The 24,179-nt window shown below is 38.4% G+C and overlaps 1 protein-coding gene across 1 annotated transcript in view; it reads right to left on the reverse strand.

Moving 5' to 3' along the window:
- Positions 1-516: 516 nt before the first annotated feature.
- Positions 517-24,179, reverse strand: part of LOC306768874 (insulin receptor substrate 1-B) — a 46,221-nt gene continuing 22,558 nt past the window's right edge. Inside the window, exon 4 of the mRNA XM_079257339.1 lies at positions 517-3,682. Coding sequence (XP_079113465.1) covers positions 3,675-3,682 — 8 coding nt within the window. The 3' untranslated portion in view covers positions 517-3,674. The remainder of the gene's footprint in view (positions 3,683-24,179) is intronic.

Raw genomic sequence — 24,179 nt, forward strand, 5'->3', positions numbered from 1 at the left:
ACGAGCAAGAGGGAAGTCTTTTGAGCTCACCCTACGAATGCCATGTCGGTCAAATTCTCGGTAAAATGAGCGATTAACTCTTCGGGCGAGCTGCCAACATTGAGTGCAAATGATTTTATCAATGGGAGTGGTGGATGTGACTTACACAGTTCAAAAGACTTCTGCGGAGAACAATGAGGCCATTTTGTTTTCCACATTACTGTGTGACATCTGCGCCGTGGCTGCAGCCAATACAAGCAAGTGTGAAAGAGGCACGAGTCCGTCTGTGACTCTGGCACTTGATGCAGATGTTCACACTTTGCTCAGACAGTAAATTGCAGATTGTCTTCCACCTCCTTCTCTTCAGGAGCTTTGCTGTCTTTGGCCATCATTCTGACAATTATAATTCCCAATCATCACTCAAAACTCAGCGGGGAATACAAAAGACACAAGTCCTTTTGTTGTATGACATTTTTTTTAAAAGAACTTTTTAGTAAGATTTCTTTTTCTTCAAGCAACAGAAGTACAACCGTCTACATCAATGGCAAATGTCACAATATTCTCATTCAGTACCGTGCCTTAAGGAGGCAGGAGGAATAGGTGAACCAGAATAGCAGCAGCATTGCCATCCTGCACATGAGCATGTTTAAATTGGCAAACAACGCATGAATGAAATCATACAGCCACTTTAATTGCCCCCCCCCCCCCCCCCCCCCCCCCAAGGGCTCGAAGGTGGCTCTAAATGGCAGAGTAACAAAGTCTGCTTGTGGAGACTGAAAGCAAGCCTGTTTGTGTGCTTCCTCTTCAGACTAAACGTACCTTTAAGCATTTGGCTGAAATTTTCTGAGTTAAAATATGAGAACATCTCCAAAATACATTATAAATATTTCACCCCATGTGTTTGGCTGCCAGTCTCTTGGAAAGAAGTCATCTTGGATTAACGTACCGAGTCTTCTCCTGTTTTATTTTTTTCCATTTCTGAATTAGTTACCACAATTAGGGGTAATTCCAACGAGAGGTCCCGGTCTGCTCATTATAAAGCTGTATTGTTGCGCTGTAGGCCACCAAAAGTCATGTGACTAGACGGAGTAAGTTCATGAACTTACCAAGCAGGCAGACAAACACATGAGTGCAATTTTGAGCTACACATACACACACCTATTTCGACTTTTGACTTGAAGTCTTATGTAGTTGTTCTCCGTTGTGGCGTTTTCTTCCTCCATGCATTTTTTTAGAGCCTCTGGTCAAAGTCATAGGCAAATTCAAGGTTAAAGTATATGCAAGTCTCTGCAACGACCTTTTTTTTATCTCGGAGAGTCACATGAGATGACTGCGAGGCGAGATATGTTAACAGTTCTTTCTCCTTACTGCAAAGGAAAACAGTGGGAGAATGAGAGAAAAAAAAAAACATCTTAAACACAAAACGAGGCAATGAGTCCAGACTTGAGAGCTGATGGTTGCTTTTTGAGGTGCTGTCAGAGAGGAGAACAGCTCAGTTTGGTTGTTCTCGTGTTTTGGCACTCACTGCCCTGCAAACGATAGTCATTTGATACCAGCAAAGCACAAAGGTCCCAAGATTAGGGCCAAGACTGTCAGTCAAGTCAGATCATTGTCACACAAGTTATTTAACAAGAACTGTACAGCAAATAAGTAGACACAAAAATACACTTGATATACTCTGCTAGAACTGCATTGGTGCTATATGCTAAAACGGGGGCAGAGACAGAAAAATACGACAGACAGGCACTTAAGTGCTGATGCATAGCAAGGATTAAGGAAAGAGCCAAGCAAAAGACAGGGAAGGAAAGGGATGAAAACAAAGTCTTAAAGTAGGATTTAGGACCAAAGCACTTTCAATTTGATCAGTTTAAATACAAAAATGACTCATTAAAAAATACTTGGTGCTCAAAAAAATAATTAACAGAAAACAAACCGACAAGTTAATGTATTTTATACAGACAGAAATTAAATGAGAACTGACACATTTCTAGGTGCTAAAAGCAGTGTGCTGACTGCTACAAGGCTAGCATTAGCATGGCTAATGATAGGATGTCTATCCTCAGCTGTATGTACCGTATGTTATCTAGCATCCTGAGATGAAGAGGATTAAGTGAGTGTCTGAAGCTAACAGCGTTAATGGGATTGCTTGGCTCTATATCAGGGATCCAAAAGCCTGAGCTGTGGTCAGCAGGACAGTGAATTTATGTCCTGGCACGATGCTAATATGTTAATCTGATCCAGATGGCTTTGAACTAGCTAAAAAGCTACTCTATTCCTTGTTACAAGCACCATTTTGTTTCAAGCCTGTGTTTTTAATACTTTCATTTATGGCTCATTGATAAAAAGAAGCGGCGAGGAAAAAGAAGTCGAGCGGAAAAAAACACCAAGAGGGTTTAAACACAATCCAACAATGAGGAGTAAGCTAGCAGCATCTATGTTAATATTTCTCACAGTAGAAAAGAAGGCTAGAAGATGACTAGTACCGTTTTTTGTATATTTTATGCTAGCTGCGTTTGTGTCTTATTGGAGTTACTGCAATGCGACGTTTTTGACTTAACAATTCTTTTCAGCTTTCCTTTGCCTGAATTAGCATTGACAGCGATAGAAAAGAAAAAACTTCTGAAAGTTTTATTTAATAATGCAGTCATTTTAAAGTATGCCCTGAATTTATTTTTATACTCAAAAGTAAAGAGGGGCAGGGGTATCATCAGATCTGTTTTTCTGCTTAATGTGAATCTGCATGTCTCAGTAAGAATACACTGTAGTTTAATGGTTATATTTAGTCACTCAAAGGTGTGATGCTCTCATCAGAGTGCTTTTATCTGATCTCGAAGGTGAACATTTATATTGTGTCTGCCCAGTTTAAATCTCTATTCAGAAAAAAATGTTTTTCTGATTTCTTTTTATATCAACAAAAGTTTTGCAGACCAAATGTCATATAGCCATCTTGCAAATGGCACACCAGCATATTTGTTGGAAACAGGGCTGAATTAAATTATGGATACTGTAAGCCAGTTGCCAACATAACTTCATGGTTGCTATGAGCAGTCTAGCTGAGCAACAGTAACCTACAGCTTGTAAACAAAGCAAGCTTTCCAACCTCTTTTATCCATCCCATATGACATGAACGCAGCATAAACCCACAAAAAAGCTACTCATCTTGGTCAGCACCTTTTGCTGTATTTCCTTTTCTTCTTTTTGTAACTAAATCAAACAGAACATGAAAAAAATAGAACCTTAAGCTTGAAGGTATTTGTAAAATGGCTACAACCTGAAAATGAGGCACTTTTAGAGCTGATTTACATTTCTATAAAATTTTCTTTTTCACACTCTAATCAGCCACATTTGTACTCTGTCATTAGAGATCTTCAATTAGGAAAAAAAAAACAAAAACAAAAACACTGTTCTCCATTTTGTACCTTCCTCTCATTGGCTTTCATTCAAGGAATGAGAGCAGCAAATAACTTTTTAAAAATGTCATTTGGCACACATCCCTGTTGGTTTCCTCAACCAACTAGATGAAAGCGATGAGAAAGAAAAAAAAAAGTTTTCCATCATTGTCTGTCAAAGTGCTTCAGGGCTGCGTCGGCTCCAGCTGCTCTCTCAATATGATTGGCTGTCAGGATAGGAACAGGAGGAGCGCTGAAGCGCTCTGAGCGGTACCAGATTGTCTCCTCAAAGACGACCCACTGACATCAGCATTCTGGAGGAAGAAAGAAACAAGAAAGAAACAGAGAAAGGGGAAACCATTCGGTTAGAATAAACAATAACTTAGATATGCAGAAGGAATAAATATTATGACATGTATACACAGCGTCTCTTGTTTATCAGGTTAAATATAAAATATAATAGAGATTATAGTATCTGCGTATCAACTCTGGCACACAGTGACCCCAAACTGGACAACTTAAAAATAAAATACAGTCAAACAGGAGAAATTGATAAAGGGAACAGGAGGGAGGAAGTGTTTGGACTCCTGCTGCTAAAGCATGCTAGAGCTCCTGATCATATGTCATATTTTTCAGAGCACATATGTGAGCACACTAATATGTATAGAAATGTCCCCACTGATTCATTCCGCGTCTTTCCTGACTGTGTTTAAGCAGTGATGGGATAAACAGGGATGCAGACTTGGTTATTCTGCCCCTCTGTTTAAGTGAGAATGACATCACAAGCCATGAATGCAACCATCTGTCTGACTTATATACGCTGTGCCTTCTACACCATTCTGATCAAATCTAGTTGTCAGAATGACCGGGTGAAACAATATCTTGAGCTCAACCTGCTCTACATGAGGTACTTGTAGCTTACAAGATAAATATGGTGGAGAGGGAGGGGGAGGAGGGGGTTTAAATCCTCTACATGAAAAACAGAACTAGCCTAAATAAACAACTTTGTTTAGCAACAAGTACATAATTAGATTAACCGGAAAAGACAAATAGCATTATGCAAGTTGGTGGATTCACTGTACATTTTGAAGCAAAGAAATATTTCTAAGCAAAGTATAATTAAATATTTATATGTGCCATAATTTGTGAGGCTAGACTGCCGATTTATGCCAAAATATTCAATTTCTTATAATGATCTGACACCAATGGTATGTGGTGTTGGGTAATTGCTGTAAAAAAAAAACAAAAAAACAAGAGAAAATTGTCATTGAACCTACACTATCCAAAAGCAGATTTTGAACCATCTTTTCTCTCTCCCTTTTTTCATTTTTAAAAAGTAAAACCTAATAATTAAAAGCAATTAAAAGATTATGGAACAGTTTTAAGTATTTACATTTTCACTTCATTAGTTCGACTAAAGTACCTTACAATGAGAGAGGAACTATCCTTGCATTAATTCACTGGAATTTAATCTAAATGAAATTTATTTGTTTATGTTTAGTTAAAATAGATGTCTAATCTGATGTATTACTCATTTTGACCAACAATGTCTGTTATGTGTGTTCACAGCACGTTTAAAGCAGATTTTTATAACCAATTTGTGAGACTTCCAGTCCCTTTATTCATACAATTTAGGTACAAGTTGCATCAGCCTATGCAAGTAAATCAGGGGGAAAAAGTTGTTATTTTAGGATAGTGAGAAGAGGCATTCAAGGATTCAAAGATTTTTCATGGTCATTTTACACATGTTAAAAACATGAAACAAAAGTTATGACATGGCCCGGTACAAGTCCAATAACAACAATAACAACAACAACAAATGAATCAATATTAGTTGTATAAGTATAATTTAATGAGAAATATCAATTTAAAAAAAATAAAAGAAATGCTCTAAGTGTGTATAAAAAGAAGTATAACAGTCTGTACCACTGAGGTAGTGATAACATTGTACACTTATGCAATGTCAAGAGCTGAGCAAACTGCAAAGCCTACCAGCGTTGCAGTGTGCAGATACTGTTGTGAAGAGAGAGAGGGGTACGGTGGGTGGTGTGTGTGTGTGTGTGCAGAAGAAAACAAAACCTCTTCCCAATCTGCTGGTAATATATGTAGAATTACAAGTTGTTCATATTGTTGTGAAACAGCGCTACACAAATACTAAACTGAACAGAAGTGACATTGTAGTTGTGTGTTAAACACAAATCTCCACTCATATTCTCTCCTGTACTCAGGTACTATGCAACGCTGCTTACTTATAGTTTTGTTTTGTTTCTGTTCACTAAGAGAGCCTAAGATCTGGCTGCATATAAAGTCAGCTCAATGAAGACGTGAAAATATTTCAATTCAACCTTGTTGTGATGTAACAGGGGATTTTTTTTTTCTTTTTTTTTTTTCTACTATTTAAATCTTTAAGAAGTTAATGTAAACTGTAATGTAATGCCTGTCGGGAAGTAATTAAAATAAGATAAATGTCTGAAGAGTCATGTTGAGATCCACTGTCATTAGAGAAGGAGTTATTTTGTTGTTTGTGTACTCGTTTTAAAAGTAGAAATTATGTTTATTTAAATGTTGATGTTTGTTGGAAAATATTCATGCTAAAAAATTCAAGAAACCATTTTCTTTTACAGTGCAGAAGTTCAGGAGTGCAGTCTGAAACCAACCAAACAGAATGAGTAAAATGATGAAATGATGCAGAATGAACATGCTGACTCAATATTGTGCAGTCAGACATGATTTAGAACAGTTATCCTATAGTCTGACACAAATTATCTAGACCAGTAAGACAGGTGCTTCTAGATCATGTAGATGTTCAGATTAATGTCTTAGGTGTAATTACTGCATGCAGAACGACTGCCATGTCTCTCTGTGAGGTATTTTGTGTTCAAAAGTTTTATGAAAGTGGGAATGAAGAAGTGCAAATTGTGACTTGTGCAGCTTTAACTACAAGTAGGATTATAAGCGCCATTTAAAAAAAAAAAGAAAAGCAAATGCTCTTCAAACTGGGTTTAAATCTGCAAAACGTGATGACTCATGACAAAGGAACTCCAGCAGCATTCAGCCAAAATCACAAAGCCTCTAAAGAGAGAAGGCTTAGAGAGAGTTCCCTGCGTTTTCGCCTAAAATTTCCCAGCAGTACTTGACTCTTTAATTGCAAGAGGGTACGCTATATTTACTCCCCTCCTTCTCTTCCCAGCTTGCCTTCTTCCTGGTGCAGTGAGCTATATTTAGTCCCCAGCCAGCACAGACGGTGGCCGCCAGCCGGCCAAGCCACGGTGGCCCAAAGCAAAGCGGAGCAGCTCGAAAAACAGCAACAATAACAAGCCATTGGACCAGAGCATTCAGGCTGGAAACACACTGGAGCTTTGCCATGGACCACACACACACACACACACACACACACACACACACACACACACACACACACACACACACACACACACACACACACACTGCTGAGGGCAGGCACACAAAACAACAAAAAGGAAGGCACTGTAATCATGTGGATAACATTCACTTAATAATGACCTTTCACCAACACAGACATGGGGAGTTATGCACGAGGAGGAAAAAAAAAAAGACAAAAGCTTCATGACTGCATCACCATGACATACTGAATCACATGATACAATTAAATGTTTCCTCTCCCGGTTGCCCTGCTTAGATATTGGCTTCAAGCGACTCCGTCTATCGGTTTGATCCTCTATTGGCGCTTTGTTTATCGATCTCATTAATTTCCTCGCATCATTTCTCCATGTGCTCAAATCGATATAATAATGACTTTCCATTTCTCTTGCAGACGGATGGTTTAAATCTAGAGATTAAGACGAGGCTGCCTCTGCAGTCCCGTTTCCAGTCATTTTACTGTTCCATGGCTGCTTGTGTGTAATTAGGAGAGTCTGGGTCTATGTGCCCTCAATCGAGGTCAGCCTAAAATTGAAAGCCACTCAGTTCTCTGCTCATAAATCGAGTGTGTGGGTGTGTCATTTTTATGCCACCACTGATTCCACATGAAATGGGGCAGGTTACAGTGCTGTGACGTGAGTCCACTGGTCAGTTTGGATGCTTAAAATATATCTAGTCTGAAAAGAAATGAGGCAGACAGGCATTAAAGGAATCAGATGCTGCAGTGTGTTTAAACTAAATGGAAATCCCACAAAACTGGGAAAACACACCAGCCATACAGGGAAGACAAAATTTGTGGAGGCAAAAATTGTCTGCATAGACAATATGTACAAACTTGTTACAGAAACAGTGATAATTGAGAGAAATCCTCATGCTGCTTATCACTGCACAAGCATCTCCAAAGCCCCAGGGCTGAAAACGTGCTAATTAGAGTTTTACTCAGGTTACAACAGCAAAAAAATAAATCTGATTCCAACCTGCAAACTGAGACGTCTTTCAACTAGTCACTAACTGTGACCCACACATTGCATGAAGCAAATTGTTGCAGAATTAGGGATAAAGAGGCCTCTGCAACCCCACAGTTTTTCCACAATGGCAGCAGTTTTAATGCCAGCGACTAGCCTCAGAAATTCTCCACCACCATTATTATACTTGATTCCATTAAATCATTTAATCCTACCAACAGGCAAGTGAGCTAAGGGGTAGAAAACTGCAACATGAGCTGAGATTCAGCATCAAGACAGCTGGAGTAAGAAAACTGGAAGGGCAGCTCACATGTCACCTCATTTAATTCCTTTCTGTGACGCCAGAAAGTCTATCAGTTATGAAGATATGTTTATGGTTTGACCACTGTGTCTGACTTTGCAATACATCTGAGGATGGCAACTAGGTTAAAATGATACCACACCCAAAGAAATCTATCTCAGAGTATTGAACGCTTGCCTACTGTGGGCTTCTAGGGTGTTTTGAAAAGTCTGAAAATGGTTTCTTCATGGGGGGCATCAGCGCTGTCAGCTAGTGTCACACTGGCTGCAGTCATAGTCAGTGGTAGTCCAATTCAATCATTTGTTCAGCACTGTTTTCTGTACATAATCATGTTCTAAATGTCATAATAATGCTAAAACTGGTCATTATACTTTCCCATGTTTGACATTTCAAACCAAACACCACCAGCTGACAGTTTTTGAGTTTTGCCAGCATTTGTTTAAATGAATAAATTGCGCTCAAGTTTATATTGTGGGATAAATTGTTTCTTCTATTTTATCAAAGGGGTCATGCAGGGAGGGAAGACCCCCCCGGACATGCAGCAGTCTGAACAGCACTTATTTATAGGTGCATTTCCATTACACCTAGAACTGCTCAAAAACTACATATCGCAATAAAAAAAAAAAGCTAATGGAAACACCTACATTTCGAAAAATGTTGCTCAAAAGTTTTTACACTCTAATGATGTGAGTTTTCAGACGTTTTGATATCGAAACATATCGCAAAAGTGTAATGGAAACACTTTTTTTGCATTTATGTGTCCCTACATGACATTGGGGGTCATTTAATTTCTGGTAAAGATAGCAGTGTGGAACAAACAACAGTGATTTTCATAAAATCTCGTTCCTCTCGCGAGATTTTATAAAAATTGCAGAGACTTCAGGTTAATGCGCTAAACACTATTCAATGGACACACCTGAAAATCGCATTTACAACTATTGCTTTTATGTTGCAAAAAATGTACTAGAAATACAGCTTATGATGTTTCCTACTGTTTGATTTGTAGCTTGTGTTGTTCTCACTCTCAGATGTAAGTCGCTTCGGAGAAAAGCATCTGCTAAACGACTGTAGAGTAGAATAGAAAAATAGCTCATTTTGCATTAACTTGTACAGACACAAAAGACCTAAAAGCTCTTGTGTTAAGAAAATGCCAAAATCTAAAGCTACATTCTGAGTCTGCAGTAGTTAAAATTTGATTGAACAGGCAGGCAAATCTAAATTGCTATGGATGGTGACATGAAAGAGTTAATTATAGTGAGCTGGAACAAGCTGAATCCATTTCCAAAAAAATACAATCACAAACACAGAGACAAAAGAGGATTGCTATTCTGGTTTCCTAGCTGGATTCAATAGATAACAATGAACCAACTAAAGCTTTGCAGACTAAAACTCCATACCACTGAGTGGACTTCTGTATATCATCCACCTTTATTAATTGTAATTTTAAAATAAAATAAATCCTACAAGGACATATTGATGAGTACATTTCTTTTATTGTTTCATCAACAACTTGACTTTTTTGGCACTTGTGAAGATGCCATTTCCTTTCAAACACATTTTACTTCTTTGTCAAAGCACATCAGTGATTTTAAAAACCTGCAAAAAAAATAAAATATAATAAAATAAAATAAAAAATAAAGTGGTGTCAGGAAAAACTGACATATTTGGAAACAAACCTCCAATAAGAACAAACAGAAAAAACTGTTGGAAATGCACAGGGAGGAAAATTAAGAGAGCTCTTCCTGAGGATTTACTTTCAACTTTGAAAAAAAAAAATCATCTCAGACCAGAAGCACCTGATTATGTCATTCTAATTTTTGCAGAAGTGATTTGTAAAAGTGATTTGTAAGTGATTCTACTGGAAATCATAGTGACTCAGACAAATCTCATTGGCCACCATGCTGCTACTGAGCATATTTATATAGAGTTGTTTCTGTGCCCATAAATGAATACAAATAAAAATGATGATGGGGAGCTGGCTGATACAGACCAATATGTATTATGACTGGAACAATAAATTTCCTTTTGCTGTTAATGCTTGCTTTAGACTAGAAAAAGTCAGGAGCCAATCTCAAACAAGCTCTTTCGCTTAAAAAAGACAGCAAAATTACTAAAATTTATACAAATAGTTTTTGCTGAACATGGTGGCCACAACACCTTTTGGTTTGACATGATGCTAGACAGGGAAGGGTTAAAAGAGATTATTTTAAGATGTAAAATTTAAACTTTGGTTTGTTTAAACTACTACTCTTGTGTTTACTTAAGTTATATTGATTAAAAAAAAAAAAAAAAAAAAAAGCAAACAACTATATGTGCTGTGCTTAACCGACCAGTGCACAAAAAGGCCTTCAATGTTTGTGTAAGACATAAGAAGAGCAGGTTACTGGGATGGAGGCAGGTATCAGTTATTAGACAGGTTGAACACTTTCACAAAAAGAGAAGCCTTTGTTTGACATACAAGCTACAGCTAAATGAAATCAGTGTTGATTTTAAGTACTTGGTGGAAGCTTCTTGTTCGTTTTAAACGTTCATACGCCGAGAACAATGAATTTTTCCTTTATATTCAACAGTAAATTTCCATATGTTGCTCTCCAAGGCTTGCTGCCAAGAGAAGATTGTTTGGTGTTAAAAGACAAGTGTGCAGATTTATTACTCTTACACACACTTTTTTTTATGTCCGACTTTGCCGCTGTCAATCACACCCATTGCAGCAAAAACAGCTATGCAACAAGCTTTAACAGGAAAGTGCTCGAGTGTGTAACACGTACATATGCATATGATATAGACTGAAACTGTGCATTGGAAGGAAGTTGTACTTTGGTAGGAAATCTCAAAAGTGAGGTTTAAATGAAGTGCAAGGGCGTTGCATTTCCAAAAAGATTCCTTTACATCATTTGTAGTTTCTGCCTGTATTAGAGGCTATAGATAGTGCTGCAGATTATACAGCAGCATGGTGGGAAAGCATGAATGGGTGTCACGGGACACAGAGGAGCTGGAATGTGTAGGGACAGGAACTGACAGACAGACCAGTACTGCAGAGTCAGTGGGGGGAAAAAAAGCACATTTGTGGGAGAACTACATCCACCGTCCCATGTGCTACTTCACATCAGAGTATTTTTAGATCAGCCTGCCCTTGAACAATGACTGAACAACCAGTTCTTTTGCCTGTCAGCCAAACAGATCGGCCTTTACATGCCGGACAGTGGTGAGAGAAGAGGACTGCAGTGTTCAGTTATGTAAAAGAAGGAGCATCTGGGTAATTATCCCAAACCATTTGAATGAAAATTGCAAAGGTTTTCCTACAAATTCCTGAGTCAGAGCCTCCCCAGGTTGCTTCTTAACCTTTGACCAAAACACTAAAGATAAGAGGGAAAAAAATGATTTTTTTGAGCATCAATAAAGACGTTCATTAAAATCTATAAACAGTACATTCTGCAAAATGAATCTTTTCCGGGTTTAAAAGACAAACTACATCTTAAGGAGACGTTCAGTATACATTGCCAATATGTCACATAAACACTCAGTTTATAACATCCACGACTGGTTTCGCAGCAACTGTCAGCGATGTTTATCAGGCGGCATCTTTGTGCAACAGAAAGTGGTTGCTCCTCTAAAAGCTGTCACGGGACATCCTATCAGTGGACAAGACGGAGTTGAAGCCAACTGGACTAAAGGGATTTTTGGAAATTCTACCTCATTGAGTCTCTGTACCTCCCATACGCTCACATGCTTTCAATGCTCACTGATATGAATTAGCAAGATTTCTGTCTTTGTGTAATGCTGGTCCACAGGTTTAGCCTCTTTCTGTTAACTCTCGCACACACAGACACATAAACACACTGAGTATGGTGATATATGAGCGATAGGAAAAGCAGGTGGGGTCTTCTCTTCTGAGTAAAGTCTTTTCCCAGAAGGCCAGTTCGCACCAGCTTGGCGTCTCTTGGCATGGATGGACAAACGAAGTGAAACACAAGAAGTTGTTATGCCATCTTAAAGAGAGGCAGCTGACTGGCAGAGCTGCTGTTGTAACATTTGCTTCTTCTTCTTGCTTCGCTGTGTCAAAGCTGCAAAATTCAGCCAGAAGTGGAATCGTTCGCCTTGCATCTCATTAGTGTCAAGAATCTATTCAGACAGGTTCAAATGTGAACGAGAGCAAAAACTTTAAAGTGAGAAGCCTCCCTTCAGGTAGTTTGTCAACCATAAGATTCATTCACTGGAGTTAGAAACATATTTAAGGTCAGAAAGTTACATAGTGCTACTTTAATGGCTAACTTTCTATTAAAAATATATCAGGCTTCTTTGTGCTTTGTGGAAATTGTTATGTTTGTTTGGCATTTGTGTGTGTGTGTGTGTGTGTGTGTGTGTGTGTGTGTGTGTGTGTGTGTGTGTGTGTGTGTGTGTTTGTGTGTATGTGTTAAACTTCGGTCCTAACATTGATAAGCAGCACAACTCTAAATAAATGTTAATGTTGCACCATAACTTCTGGACACTGATGGCAAAAGCTTATATAAAAAAATATGCAAACATGTTCCCAGAGTCATTTAGAAAGTTAAATGCATGTGATTGTACTTCCAAAACAACTTTTTTATCAAGCCCATTCATTTTTAAGTGAATTCAATTTTGCATTGCAACAAAAAACCCCAAACATCTGCATCAGTCACAGCCAGCTCTGCGTGAGGCTTAAATCTCTTCAGACGCAACTTTTCATCACCCAACAAGAAAGTGAAAAGAACCTCCATTTAGTGACTAAAAGCTTCCATCCTCTGCTTCCAAGTGGACTTTAAATAATAAATGTTCCTCCCATGCCAGCTAACCTGAACCGACAATTGTTAGCGTGAGCATTTAGAGCAATGTTGGGACTGTGAGCTAGTCTGTTGTCGCTTCCACGTCGGTCTTTTTAAATCCAAACTGCATTCATGCGACAGAAATTTCCCCTCTTTTATGAACAAGCACATCAGTTTTGGTTGGCTAGTCATCTTTTGGTGAATTATCCTGCTCTAAAACACGTCTGCTACCGTCTTCCTCCATGTTTGTTTATATATTGCAGCGTGCATGCCATAAAGCGCATCTTGACGTAAAATACTGCCGTAAAGCACCTTATTGTGGCGTAAACAAGAGCCTTATATGAAATGATAGACATTTTTAATCGTCCAAACAATATGTATCGTCATATCGCCCAGCCCTAACGTTAGGTTAAGACCACAATATTATAGAGAGAGGAACCCAGTCATTTTCCTGGAGCAGCACTTGGCACCAGTGGAGAGGAAAAACTGTCCTTCTATTTGAAGTCCCTGCATGTTGCCTTGTATGTGGCGGTGCTGCACTGCGTTTAAGGAGGAATAACCTGGAGTGTGATTTATACACTCAAAAGAAGAGCGACTGTGCTGGCATGCACAGATGAGCATAGGTGTGGATGACTGTCTGGTGTGTGTATGTGTGTCAGGCAGTGAGTATATTTCAGGCCAAGCTATCTTGCACAGTAAATATTTATCTCAAACCTTTGTGAGGGCTCTGCTAACAATGCCTGTCATTCTACTTGTCTCTACAGGAGTAGCTCCACTTTGATTCATTCCTCCTCCGTTCCTAACTTCTACTACTTTTAGCTTTGGTTTGCAAGATAAAAGACTGCTAAAGGGAGACTAAATGGGACTCAAATTGATTGAAAATGGTCCTTGTTGGCACTTTTTTAAGACAAGAACTTGCTGAGACATTAGCCCTAGAAATGTTTAAGCTGATAAACTGACAGAACATTGTGTTTGTTATCTTCTTTAGAAGTTTGCTCTAAGGTAGCCAAAGCAACTCCCAAAGCCTTATTACTGACTGAGTAAGTCATATTCATTTTTATGTCATATCCAGTTACCCAAAAGAAAAAAGAAAAAAATGCCACTGTAGCATTACAGTGTTAACAGTCATCACATTAGCATGAGTTGCAAACACACTGAGCTGTAATATCAATTATATGTGGTTTGCAGTAAAAAGCTAAAGCATGCAAAACAGCTGGCGCAAGGAGTTAATTATACCAAATAGGTTGGACGAGACTGAAAGCCCCTTGAAAATAGAAAACAGCAGCAATTGCAACTTAAAGAGCAATATGGAAGCAAGTGTCACCACAATAACAGGATGCACTGGTCATGTGTGTAACGTCTGAGTCAATGGACTGCAGGTCACTGGAAAATGAGGATGTGTGAAGAGAAGCTTGGCAGTAAGGGAATGGTGAAAGCTGTGCAGAACTATGGGCTTTAAACAAACATTACTAAAGCAATGTGATTAAGCAGGATGCACAGATATTTACAGGTATATGATAAAAACCCACATATGCATAAGCAGTGTTCTGCAAGCGATCCCTGCAGCTAGAATGCCTCTTTCAACCAATATCACTGCGGACAAACAGTCCCCTTGTCCTGTAAATAAACAGCATCGTGACGCATTTACCTGCTTTGTATGCGTGTGTGTTATTTTGTACGAGAGGTGATGATTCATATTCAGATTTTGCTGATCTCCAAAAAGCCCACAGCGCAACAACCATATGCCTGCAGAGGAAAGTGACACAGTCACCACCTCGTTTAGACACAGCGGAGACGCACCAAAACGTGATCGTCCAGCCATGCTCAGCGTGCCGCACATGACAAAACTCACGTCATCGTTCTTCCTACTCCCCCTGGATGACAACTGGTCATGAATCCAAACAATTTCATTAATGACAAATGAAACTCTGCAGGAACAAAAAATCTGTAAACAGAAAGTGTATGGACATGCACACGCCACTCCTCAATCATCCCTCCCTCGCCCATCCCGACCATCCATCTCTTCAATGTGCAGTTTTGCTTGTTTGTTCTTGACCAGGTATGACTATTGAGTAAACAAGAGTGTTAAGGCCCTTTCATTTCCTCTGCTGCCAATTTGAGGCTTTTAAAGCTTCGCTTAGGTGCTGTGACGCCTGCAGTGGAGGAGAACATTATGTTGACAGCTTTGGAGAGGTGCGTGTGCATGTGTGTGTGTTTAATTGAAGACAGCAGAAATGATTTGTGACTGGCCTACGGAAGTTACACTACATATCCCTCAAGCATCGAAAAATATTAAAGCACAGTTCTTTCAATAACACCGTGTTAGGCAACAGCACATAGCCTGCACCGTGTGGCTTAAATCTTCACTATATGTAAGCACAAAAACACAAGCGTTGCTCGTTTAAATGTATGTTTAAACATTAAAACCAGCCAACCCACAGAATTTGACTGACATATTGCAACATATTACAACAGCGGTGGGAGTAAGGTTTCTCTGTTTCATCATTTCTGTGTACCAGAAAGCCCAAAAAAAAGGAATTGTTGGCAAAACACAATGACCAAAGCTTAGCTGAACTGCCAAGTTCAATATATATTTTCATTGCTGACCCTTCCAAATTGTACTTATGTTGGCCAATCACGTTGTGTCTTACAGTCAGCACTTTTAACTGTTATTGACCTTCCTTACATCATCCACTATTGGTAGAGGAACCTGACCGGCCTGCACATTGTCCTGACCACATCCGTGATGGAACATCTTTTTGGAGGAATTAGAGGAGAAACTACGAGCCCAACCTTCTTGTCTAGCATTTCTGGAAGAAGGGGTAAAACCCCCCTATTAACGCGCTCCCAAAACTTGCGGGAAGTCTTCCCAGAAGAGATGGACGGTGGGCCACCTCCATTTTAAACCCACCAGATTAGGAACATTTTAAAGATTACTAAAGCGCTAAATTATTTGGTGCAAACATGCATTTTTACATTATGCTGTTAAGGCTACTCAGTCTTCAAGCTATGGATAACTGCTGTTTACCTTTAGTGCCTCTAAAAAAGATATGAATAACTGACCGTAACTGTGACAAGTCACAGCAGAGCTGCCTTGTTTTGGATTAGGTTGCATACCAACGAACATACTTGGGTTACTAATATCAGTAATTGGGCTCAAGATTGTTGTGTTCAGTCTTACTGAATAATAAATCCTTCTTGAATAGTAATCAGCTCACTCCGTTAAAAACATGTGCAACTTTCACAAATAGGCAGAAATTCACTTACTTAACTTAACTTAGCTTATTTGGTTGTAAGCTTCATAAAAAATTTCAGCAACATGCAGTGTTTTATTAGTACCTTGATGGTTTAATTGCAAAGGTCAAGAAGTTGAGTTGGTTGTCCTCCACTATACATAATGCAGGAGACCACAAACTTACTTTTTAGCTAGTTGCAGGAAGAAATATTAGCAAAAACGCTAACACCAGTTTGTTGTTGATAGGTTGGATTATATGTGTTAAACTGTATTCATTCATTGCAGTATTAGATTTTATTTGTAAGAGTCAGACTAATATTTGAAGACAAATATTAAAAGTTTCCATCAAGTTTGTCAACTTTAGCCTTAGTTTTAGCTACTCTGTCACCTGATGAGTTTGTTAGCAGCTTCAGAGAATCACCAATAAACCCTCACACTACTGGATAATCTGGCTGATAATTTGTACAGGTCAAGGTATGTGACCGGAGTTTTGTTTCCAAAGTTGGACAAGGTGAATGAAGAGCCTTTTACGTGCAGTGGTGGTGCCTAACCCTTTAAAGGTAATTCACACATAATAAATGTTAGAACTACAAAATGGAGTGTTTACTTACAGCAAGTTAGCAAAGAGGAGTCAGCTAATGGGAATCATGTTGTTGGGTTTGCCTGACAACAATACCCATCGAAAGCAAATTTTATCATCCTTATGAGTCATCAAAGGGTTCTGAAAGTCCCTCTGCCACCAATCATGAGCAGCCCAAATATTATAACAGTGCAATATAACATTATATTGCACTGTTTTATATTATAACAGTGAAGCATGGACTTCATTCAATCTCCGTTCACAAGAACAATTTTCCAAATAGAGAAGACATAATCAGCACTCATAAACCTAGAAACCATGAAATGTATTTATTTACCTTGCTGGCTAAGAAGCCAACCAACACAGTATATCCTTTGACATACGGGTCTACTTTTTGTCTTTGTTAAATTGCAGGGGCCTCTTGCCAGGTCATTGTAAAAAAAAAAAATTTTCTCAATTCATTTTACCTGGTAAAATAAAGGTTAAATAAACAAAACAAATAAAACAGATGAAATCGAGTTAGGTTTAGGGACTAAAATGTCCATAGTCTGTAAGATTTTGAAGCACTTTTCTCAAAATACATGCACTATGCAAGTAAGCACATGTAGACTACACACAGGAGTAGAATAACCTGAAACGAGACACTGACATAGTGTTCTTGTCTTCCTCAGTACACCCAGCAGAATTCAATACTTAGGATCACCAGTTCAGCTAAGAAAATCCTTTTGCTATCGTGTTGACACTAAACCCACATTCTGAGCTTTACTAGATACAGCATAGCTGTGATAATTACCATATGACAATAGGTTTTTGGACAATTATTTAAAATCCTACACAGTTAAAAAAAAAAAGGCTCTAAATTTTAAAAAGTGACTTGACTTGAGACTTGAGAAAACCCATTTGCCAAGGTACAACACACAAACAGAGAAAAACTGCTCCCTGCTGTAATTTGGGCAATTCAATAAAACGCTGCAAAGCACAGGAAGCTGTTAACACTGGGGCCCAGCTATGGCACTGACGCCAAGTTGACGCAGAGGTGAGGTGGTGCTCTAAAGGTTAATGACTGTTCTCAAGGCAATAATGGCAGAAATGAGCAAACATCTCTGCTCCCTCATCCAGTCTGCATCGATGAGTTACATAAGACAGGTCGATGTACCGTTTGTCCCCTCTCTCTGTTACCTTAGAGAAAATATAAATGATCCAGTAGCAAGGTAAGTGTTCCAGGTGGTTCCTCACATGGCCACCTGTCCTTCACTGTCACATGCAGTATGAAGTAACTTCAAAATTCTCTGTGCATGTGTCCACATTGCAAAATATTACTTTAAGTGCATCTTCCTCTAATGATTCACTTAGCTTGGTTTTCTGATAATAACGAAGAGAGCTGTATGTTCTTTTTCTTCTTTTTTTTAAAACTCTACTTGAAGCGTCAGGATTGTGCAACTGAAATGTGGCTGCCTATAGTTTCTCTGCAGGAGGCAAGAGTTGAGCAATCTGGATGAAGTCGGTGCTGGTGCTGTGATCTCCGCAGTTCTCTGTCTCTTATTGAAACACCCAGGTTAAGCTTTCCAGGCTCCATGTGGCTGCAGCAGGGAGCTAGAACTGAGCATAACCTTGTATGTTTACTTCTTACAAATCAACCTCTCTGACCCTGACACAAAATCATTTTGACTTTAGTAGTGTGCCAGTTTCAAAACCCCTTAAATCAAAGATCTTTGTTTCTTACGACTTTACCGAGAAAATACCCAACAGCAGGATTTGTTTCGCTAAATTTAAAAAAAAAAAAAAAAGAAGATAAATAAAGTGAGAGAAGGTTCATTGACTGGGGCAAAAGTTAAGTATCATTGATTAATTGAAATACTTATGCTGGTTTTAATAATTTGTTGTACTGGAGTAAGTATTTGTCAGCTACGTTGCATATTAACACAAACATGTTAATGCATAGAAACAATGTTTACGTGTGCTGTTCAATTTATGTATTGAGGCATAAAAAGGAGACATTGTTAAAAAAAAAAAAAAAAAAAAAAAAGGACAAGTCATACTTACAACAAAGAGAGTAATGAAGGTCTGACCCTAATACTAACCTGGAACCTTAAGCAGATAAAGCTGTTGGGGAAAAAACACTGCCTATATTGGATTAAATGTGTTTTTTCCACACTGAGTTTAATGGGAACATAAAACCATATTCCAGACCAAGTATCAGCAGAAGAACTTTGACTTTCAACTACACAAGGTTAAAAAACAGTTTTTATTTATTATTTTATTTTGGTTTTAATTTGATTTTATAACAGTATGGGTGTTGAATAAGATGATTATTGTACTTTGATAATTTGTTTAAAAAAAATGTCACAATTTCCAAGAAAATGATGCCAAATCCAACCTTAGACATCCCAACTAAAAGCAGCATGTTCAGGACTTATTCATATACTTTCTTGAAGAAATAAGCCCCTCCATTATCCCTAAAAGGTTCATAATATCTCATCTTACTGAAAACTGCCACTAAAACAACACTTTGACTAAATGACACTAGACATGTAGTGTAGAAGGGCAGAAGTCACTTATATGTAACTTACAACATGCTAATGAAAAGGTTAGGAGTGCATATCGAATCGAAAATCAGGTTTTTTTTGCTTCAAAATTTTAAAATTGATTTTTTTTTTCTGTTAAAAAAAATTATTTTTTTTGTTAAAATTTTTTATTTTTTTCTTCAAATAAATAAAAATAATCCATTATATAATGTTTTGCTACTTTTATTGTTTTTATTGATCTTTTTACTTCTCTTCTAGTTCATTATAGCGGCAGAATTATGATGTTGCTACTGTGTTGTTTTTTTCCTCATTAAAATCAAGGAAAATGACGAGCAAAAAAAAGTTTTATACATTTTTTTTTGTTTTTAATCTACAAAAATCAGCAATATTGAAAAACTGTGAGAATCGCAAATTAAATCGAATCAGCACCCAAAAAAATCTAAATCAAATCGGGACGGAAGCATTTCGTCACAGCCCTAGAATGCATGAATTGCGCAACAATATTGCCGAACCTTACACTGATTATACAACTTCTGATTCACAAGAAAATACTCAAGATCAGGTGTATTTATGAGGACTAAATTCACCTTGTGCACTTGTTGGTTAGCTGTAGAAAATACTTAGAATGCAGCCATTATTGATACACATGAGGATGTAATGCGATTTAAATTCAAAACATCTCCTATGACAAAAGTTCAAAGCCTTCCTTTAATGCAGTCTAAGCCTTCTGTTGTGATACAGATACTGGAAAAACAATACATTTTTTATATATTTTGCCGCTCTAATTCATACCAACTGTATGTGCGGAGCAGAGTAGTTTTAAGGCACAAATCTAGTATTATTCGTACTGTATCAACAGTAGACTGACAAAAATCAATTAAATAGTCAGGCTGTCTTTCTTTTCCAGAAAAGTCACTCAGAGTGTGTCATCAAGGTAAAACTGGCTTGTTTAAACTCAACTCAAACTGGTTTCCCTTGAAAAGCTTTAGCAGGGAGAAAAGTTTCAAAGAAACTGAAGCCTCTCTCTGTATGACACCAGATCTTCAACTCGTTGTCATCGTCAGCACTTCAGCCAGCCTATTGGATCAACTTTGACCTCGTCTTATCCCCTGAACGTCCTCCCTCTGACCGACCAGGCCTTCGCGCAGCTCAAGTGGCAATGCACGCAAAGCAAATATGTACCGTCACCACCATGAGCAGCATTACAGCCAGACAGACACACACACACACAGGCGTACGTGAGAAGTAGCTGGTTAGTAGACGTTAATCAGCTTGGTGCTCTTCAACGCCCATTTGTGCTAAGCTCTTTACAGACAAACCTATTTAGAGAAGTAACAAGCTGAATGATGCCACGACCAGGAACATGCACAGATCATGGCAGACACTGTGGTGGTGCTGACATCAAGACAAACACCTGACGCACTACGTGTGTGTGTGTGTGTGAGGAGCAGAAAAAAGAAAATACAATGACAACAGGAGACGGACAGAAAAACAAACAAAAACAGAGAAAAAAACGGAGGCACACAAAAAACAAAACAGAGAAAAGCTCAAATAATATCCCGGGAGAGTGTATGAGAAGAAACACAAGTAAGAATGAGTGTGTGTAAAAAAGGAGGGAAGTACACCCTCCTTCTCCTCCTCCTCCTCATGTGCACTCAGTAACCCCAGCGGGTTTGTGGGTGGCTTCACCGTTCCTCTAGGCAGTGCCCAGCGCGCTCAGAGCCCGGCATACATCTCATACCGCAGCGCACAATCGACGCTCTGTAACCAGGATCATGCTCGCACATGGAGATGGCATGCTGCCAAGCAGACGCATGCATGTACGGACACAAAGACACACGCACGCACATGCACACGCTCCTAACGGTAAAGGAATTTTAATGTGTGGAAATAATCCGTGAAAATGTAAAGAACCAGTTGGTCATTTCGCTGTAGGAGCATTGAGAAATGCGAGCCGCCTGCTGGTATCTAACTCAACCGATACATTTCACTCCTGTACAAGAATATGAAGAGGCGAGGACTTGGTTCATACACTTTTACTCTTTTAAAGGTGGAGTATGTAAGATTTTCAATATTTTCAAAATAAATGAACTAAAAAAAATAACTACAATCATAATTAGATAGTTTTTTTTAAACATGTAGGTTCCAGTCTGTCCATATTTGATGTGTTATTAAATTACAAGTTTAATTAATGACAAAGACCCTTCTTAAATGTTTGCCTACCAGTACAAAAAAAAGTGCTTTTTGTCATTTGTCATTAATTAAACTTGTAATTTAATAACGCATCAAATATGAACAGACTGGAACCTACATGTTTAAAAAAACGATCTAATTATGATTGTAGTTATTTTATTAGTTAATTTATTTTGAAAGTATTGAAAATCTTACATACTCCACCTTTAAGGGAAGAAATGATTAGCTTTCTCACTGGTTTGAGTGATTTTGTACTTGGGGGGATAAAAAATAAACTTTAACCAAGTCGTTGGACACAACTTGACCCAAGTTTACAAGTTGACAACGCAATAAGTGAAATTAAAGGAATGAATGCACCTTCTGATAACGTATACAGACCTCTGCAAGTAAATCCATCCTCTGATCTAATAAAATAAAACCATTTACTGTATGTCATCTCATGCGGTCTATAAGAGGCGCTTTTTGTCATTTGTTCAAACGTGCCGCTTGCATGCTGGGAATACGATTGTGGGGAAAAGGGGGGAAAAAGAGATAACAAGAATAAAAGAGAGCAAAAAAAAAAAAAAAAAAAAAACGTCCACTGAGAAGGAGTGAAAAGACAGGAAGAGTAGAATAAAGACGGAGAGCAGAGGAGGGAGGGAAGAGCAAGGGAGGGGGGCTTTGTTCAAAACAGAATGAGCAAAACAGTATCGACAAAGGAGAAAGTAGTGATGTGTGTGTGTGTGTGTGTGTGTGTGTGTGTTTAGTGCTGCACAGCCAGTGAGTGAGGGTTACTTTGGCCATTATCTGAGAACCATTTTGGCTGATTTACATTTTCTGAAAGGTGATTGGCTCAGATCATCTGTTTCAAGCTTTCCCCATCAAGACATGCACATGTATGATTTGTGCGTGTTGTCGTGCATGTGTGCAAACCAAACAAACTCAGACTTTGTAGTGTAACTGGAGTTTTGAAGTGGAAAAAGCAGGTGTGGCAATCAAACAGCTCCTTTGTCAAACCCAATGACAAGTTCAATGGTGAAGGTTCACAAGGAACTAAACCACACACAAACAGCACACACACACACACACACACATTTAGTCTGTCCAGCGGCGCCTCTTGGACTGACCAAGCTGCCAATACTATTTACTCCCCTGCTTCTGTGTTCTTGTATGTGTGTGTGCCAAATGCATGAGAATAAGGCACTAGTCAGTCAAAACATGACTAGAGTACTGAAGTTTTACTACCTAATTACCATTTGCTTGGCTGGACAGCTCAACAGTAACACACACACACACACACACACACACACACACACACACACACACATACACACAAAATGACTACAACTAAAGCCCCAAAAAGATGCCCTTGATCTCATTATGTAACTTGAAACCGGGTGTTTTGTGGACAAGAGACAATTAAATTTTATATGGTGAAAGAAAAACGATCCATTATGATTCAATAAATACTAAAAACTGTGAAAATACTGTGTTTCTCCTATTTGATCAGAATGATGTGAAAACAAAGACTCGCGCAAACTTCTGCCAAAATCCTCAGACAACGTGTACCATTATGTCAGTGAGGCATTTCAGAGAGGATTTTCTCAGTGAGCCAATCCATTGACAAATATCTCTTCCCAAGTCATTTATACTTACATTTCCGACTTTTTACCTCACATCTTCAAAGCTCGAACAGAAGCAGATGCTTCGGTCATATATTTCAGATCAAAAGAAGGACACGCATTAGTGTCTACTTGTCAGTATAAATGTTTTTATCTACAAAATCTGTTTTAATCTGCCATGTTGCACTTCATACATTCTCTACTCTGACATATACACACTTTTCCTTACAATCAGAAACAATGTGTATTGCAGAAAGATGACAATAATTAGCATAAAATATAAGTTGCTAATTGGTAGCTCTTTAATATATTTGTCTTTTATGTGTTTTACGCTTCAAACACATTTTAAAACATTCAAAACTTCTCTGCAAGTATTAAAAGTAGGTTAAACTTTGTATTTCTGTCACTGAGAAATTCTGGATCTCAATCTGCACATCATCTCTGCCACTTGGCTCGGATATACCTGGGAAAAAAACATTATGTAAACATTAAAGTCTAACTGAAACTAATACAGCGAACAGAAGGCAAATTAGGATCTGTGCAACATACCAGTCTGAACTGGTGAAAAATATTTAAACCTCACACTTGATGGGAAGCCAGATGCCTCCTTTCAGCTGAAGAAAAACCGTCCTTAGTGACCAGTGTTTTTCATATACAAGCGAGGCTAGTCAAGGTGAAAAATTGTGTGGACTATAACCATTAGAAACACTAACATGTGGCATCTTTTTACGTTGAAGTGTGTGATAATCATACTGCTGAAAATTTCTGTACTTTTTCTATTTTCAGTTTGATGAAATCAAACCATCTTTGTTGAGTCAAATAATCTTTGCTTAACAAATTTGTCTCTCCAGAGGATCATGTGTGCTTAACTTAATTATGAAAGCAGCAAGTACTAAGGGAATTAATTGATAAGTAGTTGTGTGTGTATATGTGAGGCTGTAAGTGATACCCATGCAGTGCAGCAGGGCTGGAAATGAGATAAAACCCCCACTCGGTTTGTGGAATTACTGGAATTACAAACACACGTTTTATCAGCTGATCTGTCCTTCCGCTGCTTCATGTGACGAGCTCCAGAATGAGCCTGATATGGTTTGAATGCACTTTTAAAGTCACATATTTACAGCATAAACACTTTTTTCTTTGCGTTTATCAGCAAAAACACAGCAAGTGGAATCCAGGGGCAGCTGGTGTGTGTGTGTGTGTGTGTGTGTGTGTGTGTGTGTGTGTG

The sequence above is a fragment of the Telmatherina bonti genome, assembly GCF_933228915.1.
Source record: "Telmatherina bonti genome assembly, chromosome: 18".
NCBI classification, from domain to species: Eukaryota; Metazoa; Chordata; class Actinopteri; order Atheriniformes; family Telmatherinidae; genus Telmatherina; species Telmatherina bonti.